The 13,589-nt window shown below is 38.7% G+C and overlaps 1 protein-coding gene across 3 annotated transcripts; it reads left to right on the top strand.

Moving 5' to 3' along the window:
• The first annotated feature begins 2,396 nt into the window (after positions 1–2,396).
• Positions 2,397–13,062, top strand: phf6 (PHD finger protein 6). 3 transcript variants are annotated; one of them, XM_034305577.2, is made up of 11 exons: positions 2,397–2,551; positions 6,170–6,365; positions 6,642–6,743; positions 8,154–8,287; positions 8,399–8,445; positions 8,630–8,793; positions 8,996–9,139; positions 9,380–9,484; positions 10,638–10,771; positions 12,119–12,251; positions 12,373–13,062. In XM_034305577.2, the coding sequence occupies exons 2-10, from the start codon at positions 6,234–6,236 to the stop codon at positions 12,249–12,251; spliced, it is 1,095 nt and encodes a 364-aa protein (XP_034161468.1). In that variant the 5' UTR covers positions 2,397–2,551; positions 6,170–6,233; the 3' UTR covers positions 12,373–13,062. The 3 variants fall into 3 exon arrangements, with proteins under 3 accessions (XP_034161468.1, XP_034161470.1, XP_034161469.1); XM_034305579.2 differs by lacking the exon at positions 2,397–2,551 and adding an exon at positions 2,577–2,595; XM_034305578.2 differs by lacking the exon at positions 2,397–2,551 and adding an exon at positions 2,602–2,755.
• Positions 13,063–13,589: the final 527 nt, after the last annotated feature.

Below are 13,589 nucleotides of genomic sequence, written 5' to 3'. Positions count from 1 at the left end.
GCCTTTGTCATCTTGCTCCCTGAATAGGTCTGTTGTACCAAATGAAGAGAATGATTTGGCACCATTGGTCAGGTTGCTTACACCTGTAGTTTTGACCCTTGGAGTGAATATCAGGTGTGAACCAGAAGTCCAAGAGACACTCTGGATGCAAGAGCCGCCAGTACAGGAGCCTTGGTCTGTATGATCTCAGATGGAAACTCATAAATTCATAAATGTGTCACAGCCTTTCTGAACGAATCAACACTCCTTCATCCACCACATTCCCCCAAGAGCCCAGTGTGGGATTTCATCCTTGTAATGGATTTCCTTAAGACCTTCCCCATGGGTACATGCAAGATGCCAAACTGAAGTCTCTCTAAAAGCAGACTTTTCTGGGGATCACTTCAGTAAAAAGAGTGGGAGAACTACATGCCCTGGCAATAAGCTCACCTTGCATGTATTGGTGGTTGTGTACTTGAACCTTGGGTTTCTGTCAAAAACCTGCTAAGACCATTTGGACTGCATGGCAGCAATTCATTCATGAAATAAACCATTTATCTGTCATTGTGGAAAGACATGGCAAGTTCCTCTATCCACCTATCCAGTGAGGTGGTTTCTTATGATATTGTGGTATAAGTTATCCAGGTGACTCTCAATGCCTCTGGCAGTTAGGACAGGTAAAACCAGCTGACCAGCTGTCTCACTGTCTGGTATGGGAACTTCACCATTTCAGACCACAAGATTACAGCAGCTTGTGAGACCATGACAATGACAATAAAACCCACTTGACTTAACTGTGGTTCTATGTTTAAAGGTTTGGCATGCGTGCACATGCACACAACATATCCAGCTGATTCACACAGACCTGGTGGTTATGTGGTGTCCATTGAACCACAGCTACATATTTAACCAGCGTTCTTTATATAAGCAGGGCAAAGTTCAATTGTATCCTATATACAACCATGTTTTATACATAGGCGGTTTGTATAACCAGACATGGTTTAGCTACCAAGCCAGCAACACTTTCCAATTGCCCTCAAGTTGATTGCTAGCAAGGTAGCTATCAATCACATTTAGGGAACTCACAAACCATAAACAATAAAACACAAATACGAAAAGAAAAAAAAAAAATTATTCATACTGTGTACTTCACTGTCCCAACTTACTAATGACAATTTCTATTCCCCCAATGCACTGACATGTAGCACATTGAGCCAAGCTACTGTTACAGTGAGAGAATTCTTCATTCTGGTTCTACGAAGAACCCCCAATGCATACTTTTTATGTATTATTCAAGTCAAGTGGGTTTTTATAGTCATTCCTCTATATAGCTTGCATACATTGGAACAAAATGTCATTTCCCCAGGACCATGGTGCAACACAAAGTACTAAAGTATTAATTAAAGTACTAAGTGAATTTTGGCAGATCTTGGCATGCCTGTGCACACACAGGTGATAAACAGGTGTTACATACCGGCCCTAGGAGATGGGGTAAATAGAGCCAAATATTTTACGTCAAAACCTTGTTGACTCTGCCAAGTGGTTAGGACTTGAGTAAATGTCTATTTTAACAAATATTTACCTGAAACACGTATCCAGTTCAACACAGAAATGGTCACAAGACACAGAAATCTATGTTTTGCAAAGGTCATAGTCTTAAATAATGCTAAACGAAGAAGGCACTTGACATGAACAAACCTAAGAATATACAGGAGCTTGAAAAAAAAAAAAAAGCACTACTAAGGAAAACTTGAATGTTTGAAAAAATTATTTTAAAATAGTGTTCTCATGACTTTAGGCTCATGGCAATTTATTTATTAATTTTTGCACATGCCCATGAAGGGTGCCACATTTGACTGCACATAATTTGACTGCTCAAAATTATCTTCTGAAATTCCTCATTATATATCTATACACATCTCCAGCAGCTATTCTTGCTTTGTTTTGAAAAGGAAATTGCACCAATCGCAGTGCTTTCTGGGTAAGTTGTGCTTCCTTCCATCACATTTGATTTGATCTATTGGAAATCTAGGCCTAACAAGCTTCACAACAACTATTAAAGTAGTATGCGTGGAAAGGCAATTCCCTGAAGGAAAAATGGTTAATAAAATGATCCTGGCACACAGCCCATGGAGGATTGTGAGAAGTGCAGTGGTACATTCGAACATTGCTTGTTTATTTCAGACACTGTTAACCTGTATATATACTTTAAACACTGTGTACTCTTTGTACTCCTTTTTTTTTTTTTTAAATAAAAATCAAAGGATCTACTCAGTCAGTAAAGTGTTTCCTAGAGTATTTTGTCAGTTTGTTGGCTAGCCTCGTACTGAAGGGAACATAAACAGGCTGAATGGGAGTGTAATGAGACGCGGCCAGCTTTAGGGGGCGTGGCGTTCACTTCCGTGGTGAACAAACGTGCTTTTTGCAGTAGCCAATGCAACGTAACTTGAATGCTCTGCAATGGCTAGAAATGAGCTGCAGCCGTGCAGTGCTCAGTAGACGGAAGAGGTTCACGCCACCATCCTTCTGCTTCCCATCCGTACTAGAGTAACGTGATCGAAACAGATCGGTGGTAAGGACTGATTATATGACATTTTTGGGAGCCCAGATTACAGAGTGAGTGTGTGATGGAGTGAGGAACGGTAGTGTTTCTAGTCTCTCCTCGCTTGGTTTGATGTAACGCCTATGGCGGAGTGAACATGGGACGCGGGTAAAATTGACTAAACACTATCAAACGTCAAGATCTTCCGTATCTGATCCATACTATAGACAAAAAGTAAGTTGACATGAATGTTTCGAATAATGATTTGCTTCATGAAACTTGGGCCTTAGCGGAGTGTTCATGTCAATGTGTAATATATAGTTATTATCTTTTTACGCTTTGGTGACATCCTGTTGAAAATTTGCATCTCTGTCAACAAACTGTAGAATGCAATGAAATGAAATTGTTTAATTTTTGAACCGTCATGCCAGGTTTAGGGTTTGGGCCTAGGTTTCCACACCTTTAACGACACGAGAAGTGCACGGGTCTGATGTGCTTTCTGCTCTACTTTTCATTGAGACTCAGAGATCTTGTTCTTGGATGTTTACTACACGGTACTTGTGCACGTTGTGTTGTGTTTCTGGGTTTGTGCTGCCGCTGCTCCGCGTTTCTGAGCTTTATCATGGCAGGAGGCCTGCTAGCGCTAAAGCCAAGCGAAGAAATTACCTTAGAAAAAAACTAGTTATGTTTTTAGCTGAACTGGAACAACAGAGAGCTTTTACGTTACCATAGCAAACTGAAAAAAAGAAAAAAAAAATCCCTCAAGGTTACCTCGACGCAACGACAGATTTTACACACTAGTTTCGTGGGTTAGCTATGTCCTGGCTTTGAGTTTCAAAGTGAGCTAACTAGCTGCGCCACTCTTTCCATTCCACATGTTTTGTGAAAATGTGAAATGAAATGTTAGCTAGCTTTATTTTTAAACATTAAACTGAGCTGGACGTTAGAATCGTTTGAGTTCACTTCAGGCGCTTCAGTTTCACTTTGGCGCGTTTTTGCTGAGGCGACTTCATAATTTCATCTCTTCCTTACAGGTTAATTTAGCTTAAATGCACAACCTTTTTCAAATGATAAGTTAAAATATTTCGATAAATGGCGGATATTTCTCACACATGGGCCCACTGCGTTATCTATACAGTAGATAGCGTGTTTAGTCAAGCAGGCCTATTACCATTCTCTCGTTAGGAGAGATTTTTTAAAATATTAAAGTTTTAAATAATCATATCTTCACAATAAGCATACTATTAGCATGTTTGGTCGCCTATAATTGCACATAACTTTAAAAAAGCACTTTTAAAACACTCATATTTGAGAAAGTCTTACCCTTTTTTTCTGTCAGTTAATTCAAAGTGCTTTATCACATAGTCAAAAAGGCTGAATACAACTGCTATTGGACTGCTATTGCTAATTTTTTTTTTCTTCTTCAACGTTATTAATACACTTACTTCCTTTCCAAGTCAGTTTATACACTCCTAAAATGTGCTTCATTAAATTATCAGGTTAAAGATATACTATTGAAGAGTAGTGGGATGTAAGGAGTACTGAATGTTTTTATTGACTTCATGTCAGGGAGAGGGAACACTGGATGAAGTGTCATTAATAGTTTTGAAACATACAATTATATTATGACTATATATATTGTGACTATATATACTGAGGGGGAAAAAACGTAATATGACCGTAATATTTGTCATACAAGTTTTACACCTTACTACAGGGTGTCCCAAAAGTCTCCATACATAGGGGACTATGTACGCCAGCACCACTTCGGTCGTGCCTTTGTCAGTGGATGTTCATGGACGTCCACTGCTCGGGTTGGTCCACAACACTTCCAGTCTTTTTGAATTTGTTCATAAGTTTGGCAACAGTGTCGTGTGTGTGATGTGCTTGCCATGTTTCCTGTTAAAGTCCATTGCAACCTTGCGACAGCTTCCCGATCCAGCCATGAGAATGATTTCCATACATTCTTCTTTTGTCTAAGGTATTCTTCAGGCTATCTGCGAAAAATATATATAATATAAACTAAGTATGAAAACTTTTGGAAGACATGTTGATAAAAAGTGGTAATTTCCTCTGTGTGTGGAGACTATTGGGACACACTTTATCATGTGACTATTCATAATCCACGGTCTGACATTCAGTCACTGAAAATGTATTTAAATTGCGATGGAGCAAATTTGATTATAAGTAATATAATTTGGCACATTTGGTTACAGTGTAGTGTTGACCATTATATCTTTTAATCAGCCTATTGTATTTAATCAACCTGATGTCATGCAACAGTTTTACTTAAGGAGTAACTGAATTTGTGCGAATGAAGTGTACTACAAAAAAGTTATACACCAATCAGCCATAACATTAAAACCACCTACCTAATATTGTGTAGGTCCCCCTTGTGCTGCCAAAACAGCTCTGACCCATCAAGGCATGGACTCCACAAGACCTCTGCAGGTGTGCTGTGGTATCTGGCAACAAGACATTAGCAGCAGATCCTTTAAGTCCTGTAAGTTGCGAAGCAGGGCCTCCATGGACTGGACTTATTTGTCCAGTACATCCCACAGATGCTCGATCGGATTGAGAGGATTGGAGGCCAAGTCAACACCTTGAACTCTTTGTCATGTTCCTCAAACCATTCCTGAACAATTTTTGCACTGTGGCAGGGCGTGTTATCCTGCTGAAAGAAGCCACTGCCATTAGAGAACACCGTTGCTATGAAGGGGTGTATGTGGTCTTCAACATGTTTAGGTAGGTGGTACGTGTCAGACTAATATCCACATGAATACCAGAACCTAAGGTTTCCCAGCAGAACATTGTCCACAGCATCATGCTGCCTCTGCCGGCTTGCCTTCGTCCCATAGTGGATCCTGGTGCCATCTCTTCCCCAGGTAAGTGACGCACATGCACCTGGCTGTCCACCTGATGTAAAAGAAAACACGATTCATCAGACCAGGCCACCTTCTTCCATTGCTCCATGGTCCAGGTCTGATGCTTACATGCCCATAGTAGGCTCTTTCGGTGGTGGACAGGGGTCAGCATGGGTACTCTGACCAGTCTGCAGCTATGCATCCCCATATGCAGCAAGCTTCGATGCACTGTGTGTTCTGACACTTTTCTATCATAGCCAGCATTAACTTTTTTGCAGTTTGTGCGGAATTGGCCAAGGCGGGCTAGCCTTCGCTCCCCAAGCGCAACAATGAGCCTTGGGCGCCCATGACCCTGTCGTCAGTTCACCCGTTGTCTTTTCTTGGTCCCACACCCCATAAGACCTGCCGTTTTGGAGATGCTCTGACCCAGTCGTCAAGCCATCACAGTCTGGCCCTTGCCAAGTCACTCAGATCCTTACGCTTACCTGTTTTTTTCCTGCTTCCAGAACATTACCTTTGAGAACTGACAGGTCACTTGCTGCCTGATGCATCCTACCCCTTGACAGGTGCCACTGGAATGAGAGAATTGATGTTATTCACGTCACCTGTCAGTGGTTTTAATGTTATGGCTGATCAGTGTATGTCTGCTAACCATGCCTCTTGGCCTAACTACCCATTTGTAACTTGTCTTGACTATTTTCAATCACAAGATCATTTGAAAGTAATCACGTCTGTAATTAAGATACTACTTAGAATAATAATCTCCCATTCCTTTTCTGTACAGGTCTGTTTACTGACAGCATCCTTGCTATTTAGAGGAATCAACCCAAGAGTGGAAGTCGCTAGCCATGTCAGGGCAAAGGAAAGGAGCTTCGCCGCGTCTGCGAAAATGTGCCTTCTGTAGAACGAACCGAGAGAAGGAGTGTGGTCAGCTCCTGATATCAGACAACCAGAAGGTGGCAGCCCACCACAAATGCATGGTGAGTGGACAATCTGCAAGCTACGAGATCTGATGTGTTTCAGCTGCTTAAAAAAAGTCCTCTTCCAGAAACTTGTACTTAATTTAAATTTGGTTACTGAAATTATTTACTGAATTTAATAAAATCAAACAATGGTTTCAGTGCATGACCTGAAATGATGTGGCAAATTTTTTTAGTGTGTCATCTATTTAACAGCATACATTTTCAGAGCTATTCCGTATGTTTGAAAAAAAAAACAAAACAAAAAAAAAAAACCTTTCTGCATTTATTTTGCAGCTTTTCTCATCTGCCCTAGTAACATCTCACTCAGACAGCGAAAACATTGGGGGATTTTCTATTGAGGATGTAAAAAAAGAGATCAAAAGAGGAAACAAATTGGTAAGTGGCAAGTACATGTCTTCATAAACCCACATCAGATGTAATGGGGTTCAGATTCTCATGCTGCCACTATCAGACACCATTTATCAAAAAAGGGCATATTTGTTTAACAAATATAGCATACAAATCCCCACAAACCTACCCTAGAAATAACAAAATTACCCACAAAAATAACGGTGCTGAAGACGACGATCAAAAACAGGACCAACCTGACTTAGAAATTTATTGAAAGGAAGCTACACAGACAAGCATAGTTTTGACATAAAAGCTGCTTCACATTTCTGATTCCATTTTTCCGTGCTTGTGTGCTTCTAGGGGTTGGGTTGCAAAATAAAATGACAGTTCGAGACTGTGTCTGTCTAAGTAGCGAATGCAATGAGTGATGTATTGATAAATTATGTGAAGGAACAATGACTGTTTTGGATCTCACCATGGAGTGTCATAAGCTCTGTGGCAGACTCATGAATAAACTGGTAGTTAGAATGATGTGGGTGTATTACTCCAAACTGTTGCCAGTCAGCCTCCCTTACACTAATTTCTTTTGACTAGATTTGCTTACAAGTAAATGTGACAAAATGTTAGTAAAAATTAAAGAATTTATTTACTGGGGCGATCTATTCCTTCAGGATGAAATTTAAGACCTGATTTAAGTCTATAATAATAGAATATGTAGGGATCCCCAAGTGTGAAGTTGTGTCTTACAAGCTAAGTACAGAGATTACTATTAATATCTTTAATATACCTTAATTTACCCTTTTCTGTTTTGTCTGTAATATGTTTTGCCAAATTTGTGAAATTTTATTTTATTCCCCCACTCTTCTACGATTAAATTTTTGTGACACCATTATTGGATTTGTTATTGTACATTTATTGACTGACTGTACCGGAGAAGACCTTTTAACATAATGGAAGCAACATTGTCTTATTCTGTTTTTCACAATGATAAATCCAGTGCAGACACAGCAGTGTTTAAGAGCACACAGTGTAAATAACCAGCTATATCCTTTAGAATTTGAGTAATTCAAGCCACCCTTTTAAAATTTGTATAGACTGATTTATATGTGGAATAATGTCCATTACTGATGTGATTGGTAAATAGGAACCAGTACGCAGGCAGATATGGTAAAGGCACAATAGAGAAAACGGGGGTAAAACTTTCATGTTTAGTACATGTGTATGAGGTGGTACCTGAGGTAATTTGGACTGTCTGCCTAGTGAGATAATCCTGTAACACCACTGGATGCCTAAATAAACTAGTTGACTGCTCATTTATTAGCGTTATGGTTGCATTTAATTCTGCCACACTTCTAACCTGCTTTGGACAAAACCATCTACAAACAAATTAATGTAAATGTTCTTTCTAATCCCTTTTTTTTTTTTTTTTTTTTTTTTTTTACACTGTGTAAATAGATGTGCTCATCCTGTCACCGGCCAGGGGCTACCATAGGTTGTGATGTTAAGACATGCCGAAGGACATATCACTACTACTGCGCCCTGTGGGACAAAGCCCAGACCAAGGAGAACCCCTCACAAGGCATCTACCTGTAAGGGAACATTTCACGTCCTTTTTTTTTTTTTTTTTTTTTTTTTTTTTTTTTTTTTTAATTTCTGTTTCAAAAACAAAGCTGATGAAGTCTCTTTATGTACTTTTTCAGTGTTTACTGTCGTAAACATCGTGATGCCTCCCAAGATGCCAGTGATGGTAATAAATGCTTACTATTTTAATTTGATGAAGGAAGAAACTTTCATATTCCATATTACAAACATAAGAGTCCGTTCTAACACAAATATAGTAATGAGAAAATGTGAAAGTATTAACTGCTACAAAGCAAATGCTGTCATAATGTTGTATGTGCTGAATGTTTGTCATGTGTACACTCTGCCAGAAGATCAAGGAGTCGCAGCCAATGATTCAGATTCATCCCCACCCCGGAGCAGAGGGCGTGGCAGATTTGAGAAGAGCCGAATCAGAGGTGTACCCCGTGGCCAGTCAGAAGACGCCCGTTCAACTTCTTCACAAGGCGTAGATGAAACGGAGAGCTCTTCAAATGTAGGAGCCTGACTCTTTTTTTTTTTTTTTTTTTTTTTTTTTCCCTTTCATTCACTTTGTGTGACGTACTATATGTAAATGTATTGCTTGATGACTGTCTAGACTTGACTCAAAGGATCTCCTGATTGTGTCTACCAATCAATTTGCATGTGCCAGAAAAGGAAATGTTTTGCATGCTAATGTGTAGTGGCTGTGGTTGTAGCGGGACCGGTCCCCTTTGAGGGGCAGCCCCAGTGAGTCAGGCCTTCGCTGTGGATTCTGCCATGCTGGGGATGAGGAGAATCAGACCCGCGGTGTTCTCCATTGTGATAATGCAAAAAAAGTTGCCGCCCACTATAAATGCATGGTGAGTTCCATGTCAGTATACTTATTTAAATGTACTGGTGCTTCACTTTTCAGATAAACATATGAACATCTAATAATGTTATAAATCATGCAAGGGAGAGAGACCACTGGAATGTAATGATGCATTATCATAATATTTGATATGATTTACTGTTTTTGAATTTAAAGAAATTAATTGGCAGTTACATTTTTTTAATTAGACTGAATGACATACTTTTTTTTTTTTCTTTTTTTTTTGCAGCTTTTCTCTTCAGGGACTGTCCAACTCACTACCACATCACGTGCAGAATTTGGTAACTTTGACATTAAAACAGTGATTCAGGAAATAAAGAGAGGAAAAAGAATGGTGAGCTCTTTTTCATTTTCAGAGCTGATAGTCTGAATAATGTAGTGCTGTCTGTTACTCAGTTTCTCTTTAAAGTGCTTTCTCTTTTAAACTGCTAGATAAAATAATAGTGCTGTCTGTGACCTTTGCCCTGTCTTGTAGAAAAAATGCTAGCAAGCTACTTGCAGAACAGTGTTGTGGGTTGGGTTGTGCTGTGCTGTCTTCCACTGCAAATTCATTTCACAGCAACGAGTTCCAAGTCGGTACACATTGACAGAGAATTCAGGGCTGTAGCCAGTAGTATGTCAGATTAGTAATGGTGTACTAAGACTAATTAGTGTGGTAAATACCTTTAGTGCACATTAACGTTACTGTCACTTACTGAGTATCAGGTGAAAAAATCTCTTGGTTGCTCTGCTGTAATCTCATTGCACATTTGCTATCCCACTAACTCTAGATAGCTGTCTAAAATAGTGTAAAAATAGTCTGGGCACTTCTGATATTGGCACTTGTATTAATCATTTTGTGTTCTCCTGCCTGTCAAATACATTAGCACTAGGGGTTTTTTGACTATTAATTTTTACTAGTGAGCCATTAATTCTAAAATAGTTGACTAGTCATCTTTCCATAATTAATCTAATTCAGGACCTCGCTATTTTAGGCTATTATATTAGTGCAGAAATGCGGATAAACATCAGCAAAGAACATGTCAAACCACACTTCAGTTAACATACAGAGGCTACAAATCTGTTTCCAGCTTCAGGCTTTTTTTTTTTTTTTTTTTTTTTAAAGTCCTTAACAGTCCTTCACTGTTAATAATTAATATAAATCAATAAATGTGTAAAATGGAAAATTGTGTAAATTTGATTGTTTTATCAGTAGTTAACTTTGAGAGGTTACAGGAGTGTGATCCTTTTATATCATACTTATCTTTAAATGAATTAAATTAGGTTTGTCCAGTAGTCATTTAATATAACATTCATATAATATACATGTTATAAAATTCATGGAAATTTTTTTTTTTTCCTTTTTCTTCTTCTTCTAATTCGTAAACATTCTCAGTTATACAGGGATATAACAAAGTGTTTACATAATATACTTGCATGTTGCTAATGACACAGTGTCTACTTAATGTTTAATTTGTGACACTGCTAATGTGATGGATTTGTTTTAGAAATGCACCCTGTGTGGGCAGCTCGGCGCTACCATTGGATGCGAGATAAAAGCGTGTGTGAAAACCTACCACTACCACTGCGGCCTGCAAGACAAGGCCAAATACATAGAGAACATGGCCAGAGGCATTTACAAGTAAATCTTTGTTTTGTTTTGTTTCCACTCATTGAACTGAGGGATTACTAGAGTGGCGCTCAGTTGGATTAGTCAGGTTCAGCCTTGCTTATCATAAGTGTTCATAGTGCTTCAAGCATATTTACAGTCAGGTCCATAAATATTTGGGCATTAACAAAATTATTATTAATGCTGTCTTCCACATTATATTGGAGTCGATTGGGTGAATGGTGTAGGAATTACCACACTTTTTATGTGGTCCCACCATTTTAAGGGACCAGAAGTAATTGGACAAAGTAACATAATCATAAATAAGTTGTCATTTTTAATCCTTGAGTGCAAATCCTTTGTAGTCAATGACTTCCAGAAGTCTGGAACCCACAGATATCACTAGATGCTGGGTTTCGTCCCTGGTGATGCTCTGCCAGGCCTTTACTGCAGCTGTCTTCAGTTCCTGCTTGTTCTTGGGGCGCTTTGCGTTCAGCAAGTGAAATCCATGCTCACTTGGATTCAGGTCAGGTGATTGACTTTGCCTTCAAAAGCAACTCTTTTTTAAAGTATGCTTTGGGTCATTGTCCATCCGAACTTTGAAGCGCCGCCCAATGAGTTTTGAAGCATTTGGCTGAATCCGAGCAGATAATATAGCCCTAAAGGCTTCCACACCATAAGATGTGAGCAGTTCCTTCCCTTTTCCATTCTCTTTTCATCATTATGGTGCAATATATTCTGGTATTGTTGTCTCGTCTGTTCATAGGATGTTGTTCCAGAAGTATAGTGTTTTTTTTGTTTTTTTTTTTTTTTTGGAGGGGGGTTGGGTTGATGGGTTTATGGGTTTGTTCTGATTTTTTCAGCCTAATGGTGGCCTGTTTCAGCTCTTGACAGCTCTTTGGACTTCATATTGAGAGTTAATAGCAACAGATTCCAGTGCAAATGCCGCACTTTAAATCAACTGTAGACCTTTGTCTGCTTACTTGTAAGTGAAATAATGAGAGATGAACACACACCAGGCCGTGGAATAGCTGAGCAGCTAATTGTCCAGTTACGTTTGCACCTTTAAAAAGGAGGGGACCCTCAAATTAAAGCTGAAAGTCTGTACTTTGAGCTCATTCATTATTTACTTTAAACTCTAGTATACTCTGTTAAACAGTTCAAAAATAACTTTTCAATGTCCAAATATTTATGGACCTGGCTGTACATTTATCATGGGCCAACACAGTTTAATGGAAATATTCTGTGACTTGTTTTTACAAACTATGTTAAAGTAATTTTGGCTTTACTCTTATAACAAATAACAGTTCTATCAGAATCCAATAATTAATGCATCCACTGACTTAGGCAGTTAAGTGATTTGCATATTTCCACAAATAGATTGTACTGTAAGAATCACAGTGGAAATGAGGAGCGGGATGAAGAGGATGAGGAGAGGGAGAGTCGCAGTAGAGAGAGGGCTGCCAATAACAGTGGGGGAAGCCCTCCTCCATCTCAAGTGAATGGCAACTAGGTGAGTTTTTGGACAGTTAAGGTACCTTTTCTTTTCATATGGAAATCTTGTATTTTGTGAGACAGTTACTATTTTCATAACTCTTACAGACATGCTGTATAATCATGTTTGTCTTTTACAGATGGTGGTCGGAGGTGTTGGAGAAAGAACAAAATATTTTTTTATTGTGCTCAGTTAGAACCTAGGGGCCAGCTCACAATATTGACTGTTTCAGTTTTCTCTAATTGCCAGAAACCACATAACCATTGATGACAGGCCATACATTTCTCTGCCATTTTTCCTCAATATTTCAAGAATATCATGAATGAGACTGGTGAGTGCAGGTAATAAGCCCACCCAAGAGAGTGAGAGGTTTTTAAGACACAGAAAAATCCACTTTTAAACAGGTTATGTTTAAAGAAAATAATGGGAAATGCCCATCAACATTATAGTTATGCGACTATTTTGAATCTGTGCCTGAAAAACATTTAAAATGTGAGCCAATAAAAACTGAAGGTTTCATGACTGGACCAATGGAAGCTCTCTTCCCCGGAGCGCTCTTCCCCAGTTTCTTTCTTAACAAACTGCTCTTTGGACTGGACCCGTTCTTTTGAGACTGCCTTCTGGTTGTTTTTACTCTCTTCCAAATCATGAGCCTATCCCTCTAATTTCCTGTCAATGAACTGACATCATCTTTACCTCTTATTTCTCTTGTATCATGTATTATATTTTACTACTGTATTATAATCATGAGTATTGTTGAATATCTGTGACTTTCTTTATAGTCTTGAGTCAGGATTAAAGATCATTGGCTAGCATGCACTTTTCTTTACACTGACTTGTGTAGTAGTCCTTCCTTCATGCATTTTGGAAGATCGCATCACTTCACTTGAAGGTACACCTTACTGTTTGAAGTAATAATGATATTGCTGAGCTGAGTCCAAGCATGCATTGCCTTTGAGGACACGTTGGACACATTGCTAGCGAAGAACAGGTATTGCTGATATAATTTTTATTATATCATTTATTAGTATTATTATAAAGCAGACTGTTATAGAGTTTAAATTGTAGTTATTCCAGTACAAATGGTACGAAATAACCTTGGCTGTGTTTAGGTTGGTTTAATTAAGCTTTTAAGAGCCTGTGAATGTATAAATATAAGTCACTTTAATGGGCTGACTTCCTTCATGATGGTTAACCATGTACAACATACTGGCATCTGAATACAGTGCCTTGAAACAAACATGATTCATTAATTGTCCTTTTCAAAGGGACAGTTTACTGAAAAAAATAAACAATTTTCCTCTTGGACATTTGGTGTCTAGTAGAGATGTGCATTTTAAAAAAAAAAGGGTAGTA

This window comes from Pangasianodon hypophthalmus, chromosome 7 (genome assembly GCF_027358585.1).
Source record: "Pangasianodon hypophthalmus isolate fPanHyp1 chromosome 7, fPanHyp1.pri, whole genome shotgun sequence".
NCBI classification, from domain to species: Eukaryota; Metazoa; Chordata; class Actinopteri; order Siluriformes; family Pangasiidae; genus Pangasianodon; species Pangasianodon hypophthalmus.
This window is presented reverse-complemented; position numbering and strand designations above follow the sequence as displayed.

Coding starts and splice junctions, on each gene's coding strand:
- phf6 (XM_034305577.2), top strand. CDS start 6,234: ATGTCAGGGCAAAGGAAAGGAGCTTCGCCGCGTCTGCGAAAATGTGCC. Junction 6,744..8,153: donor TCAAAAGAGGAAACAAATTG/GTAAGTGGCAAG, acceptor CTGTGTAAATAG/ATGTGCTCATCCTGTCACCG. Junction 8,288..8,398: donor CCCTCACAAGGCATCTACCT/GTAAGGGAACAT, acceptor GTACTTTTTCAG/TGTTTACTGTCGTAAACATC.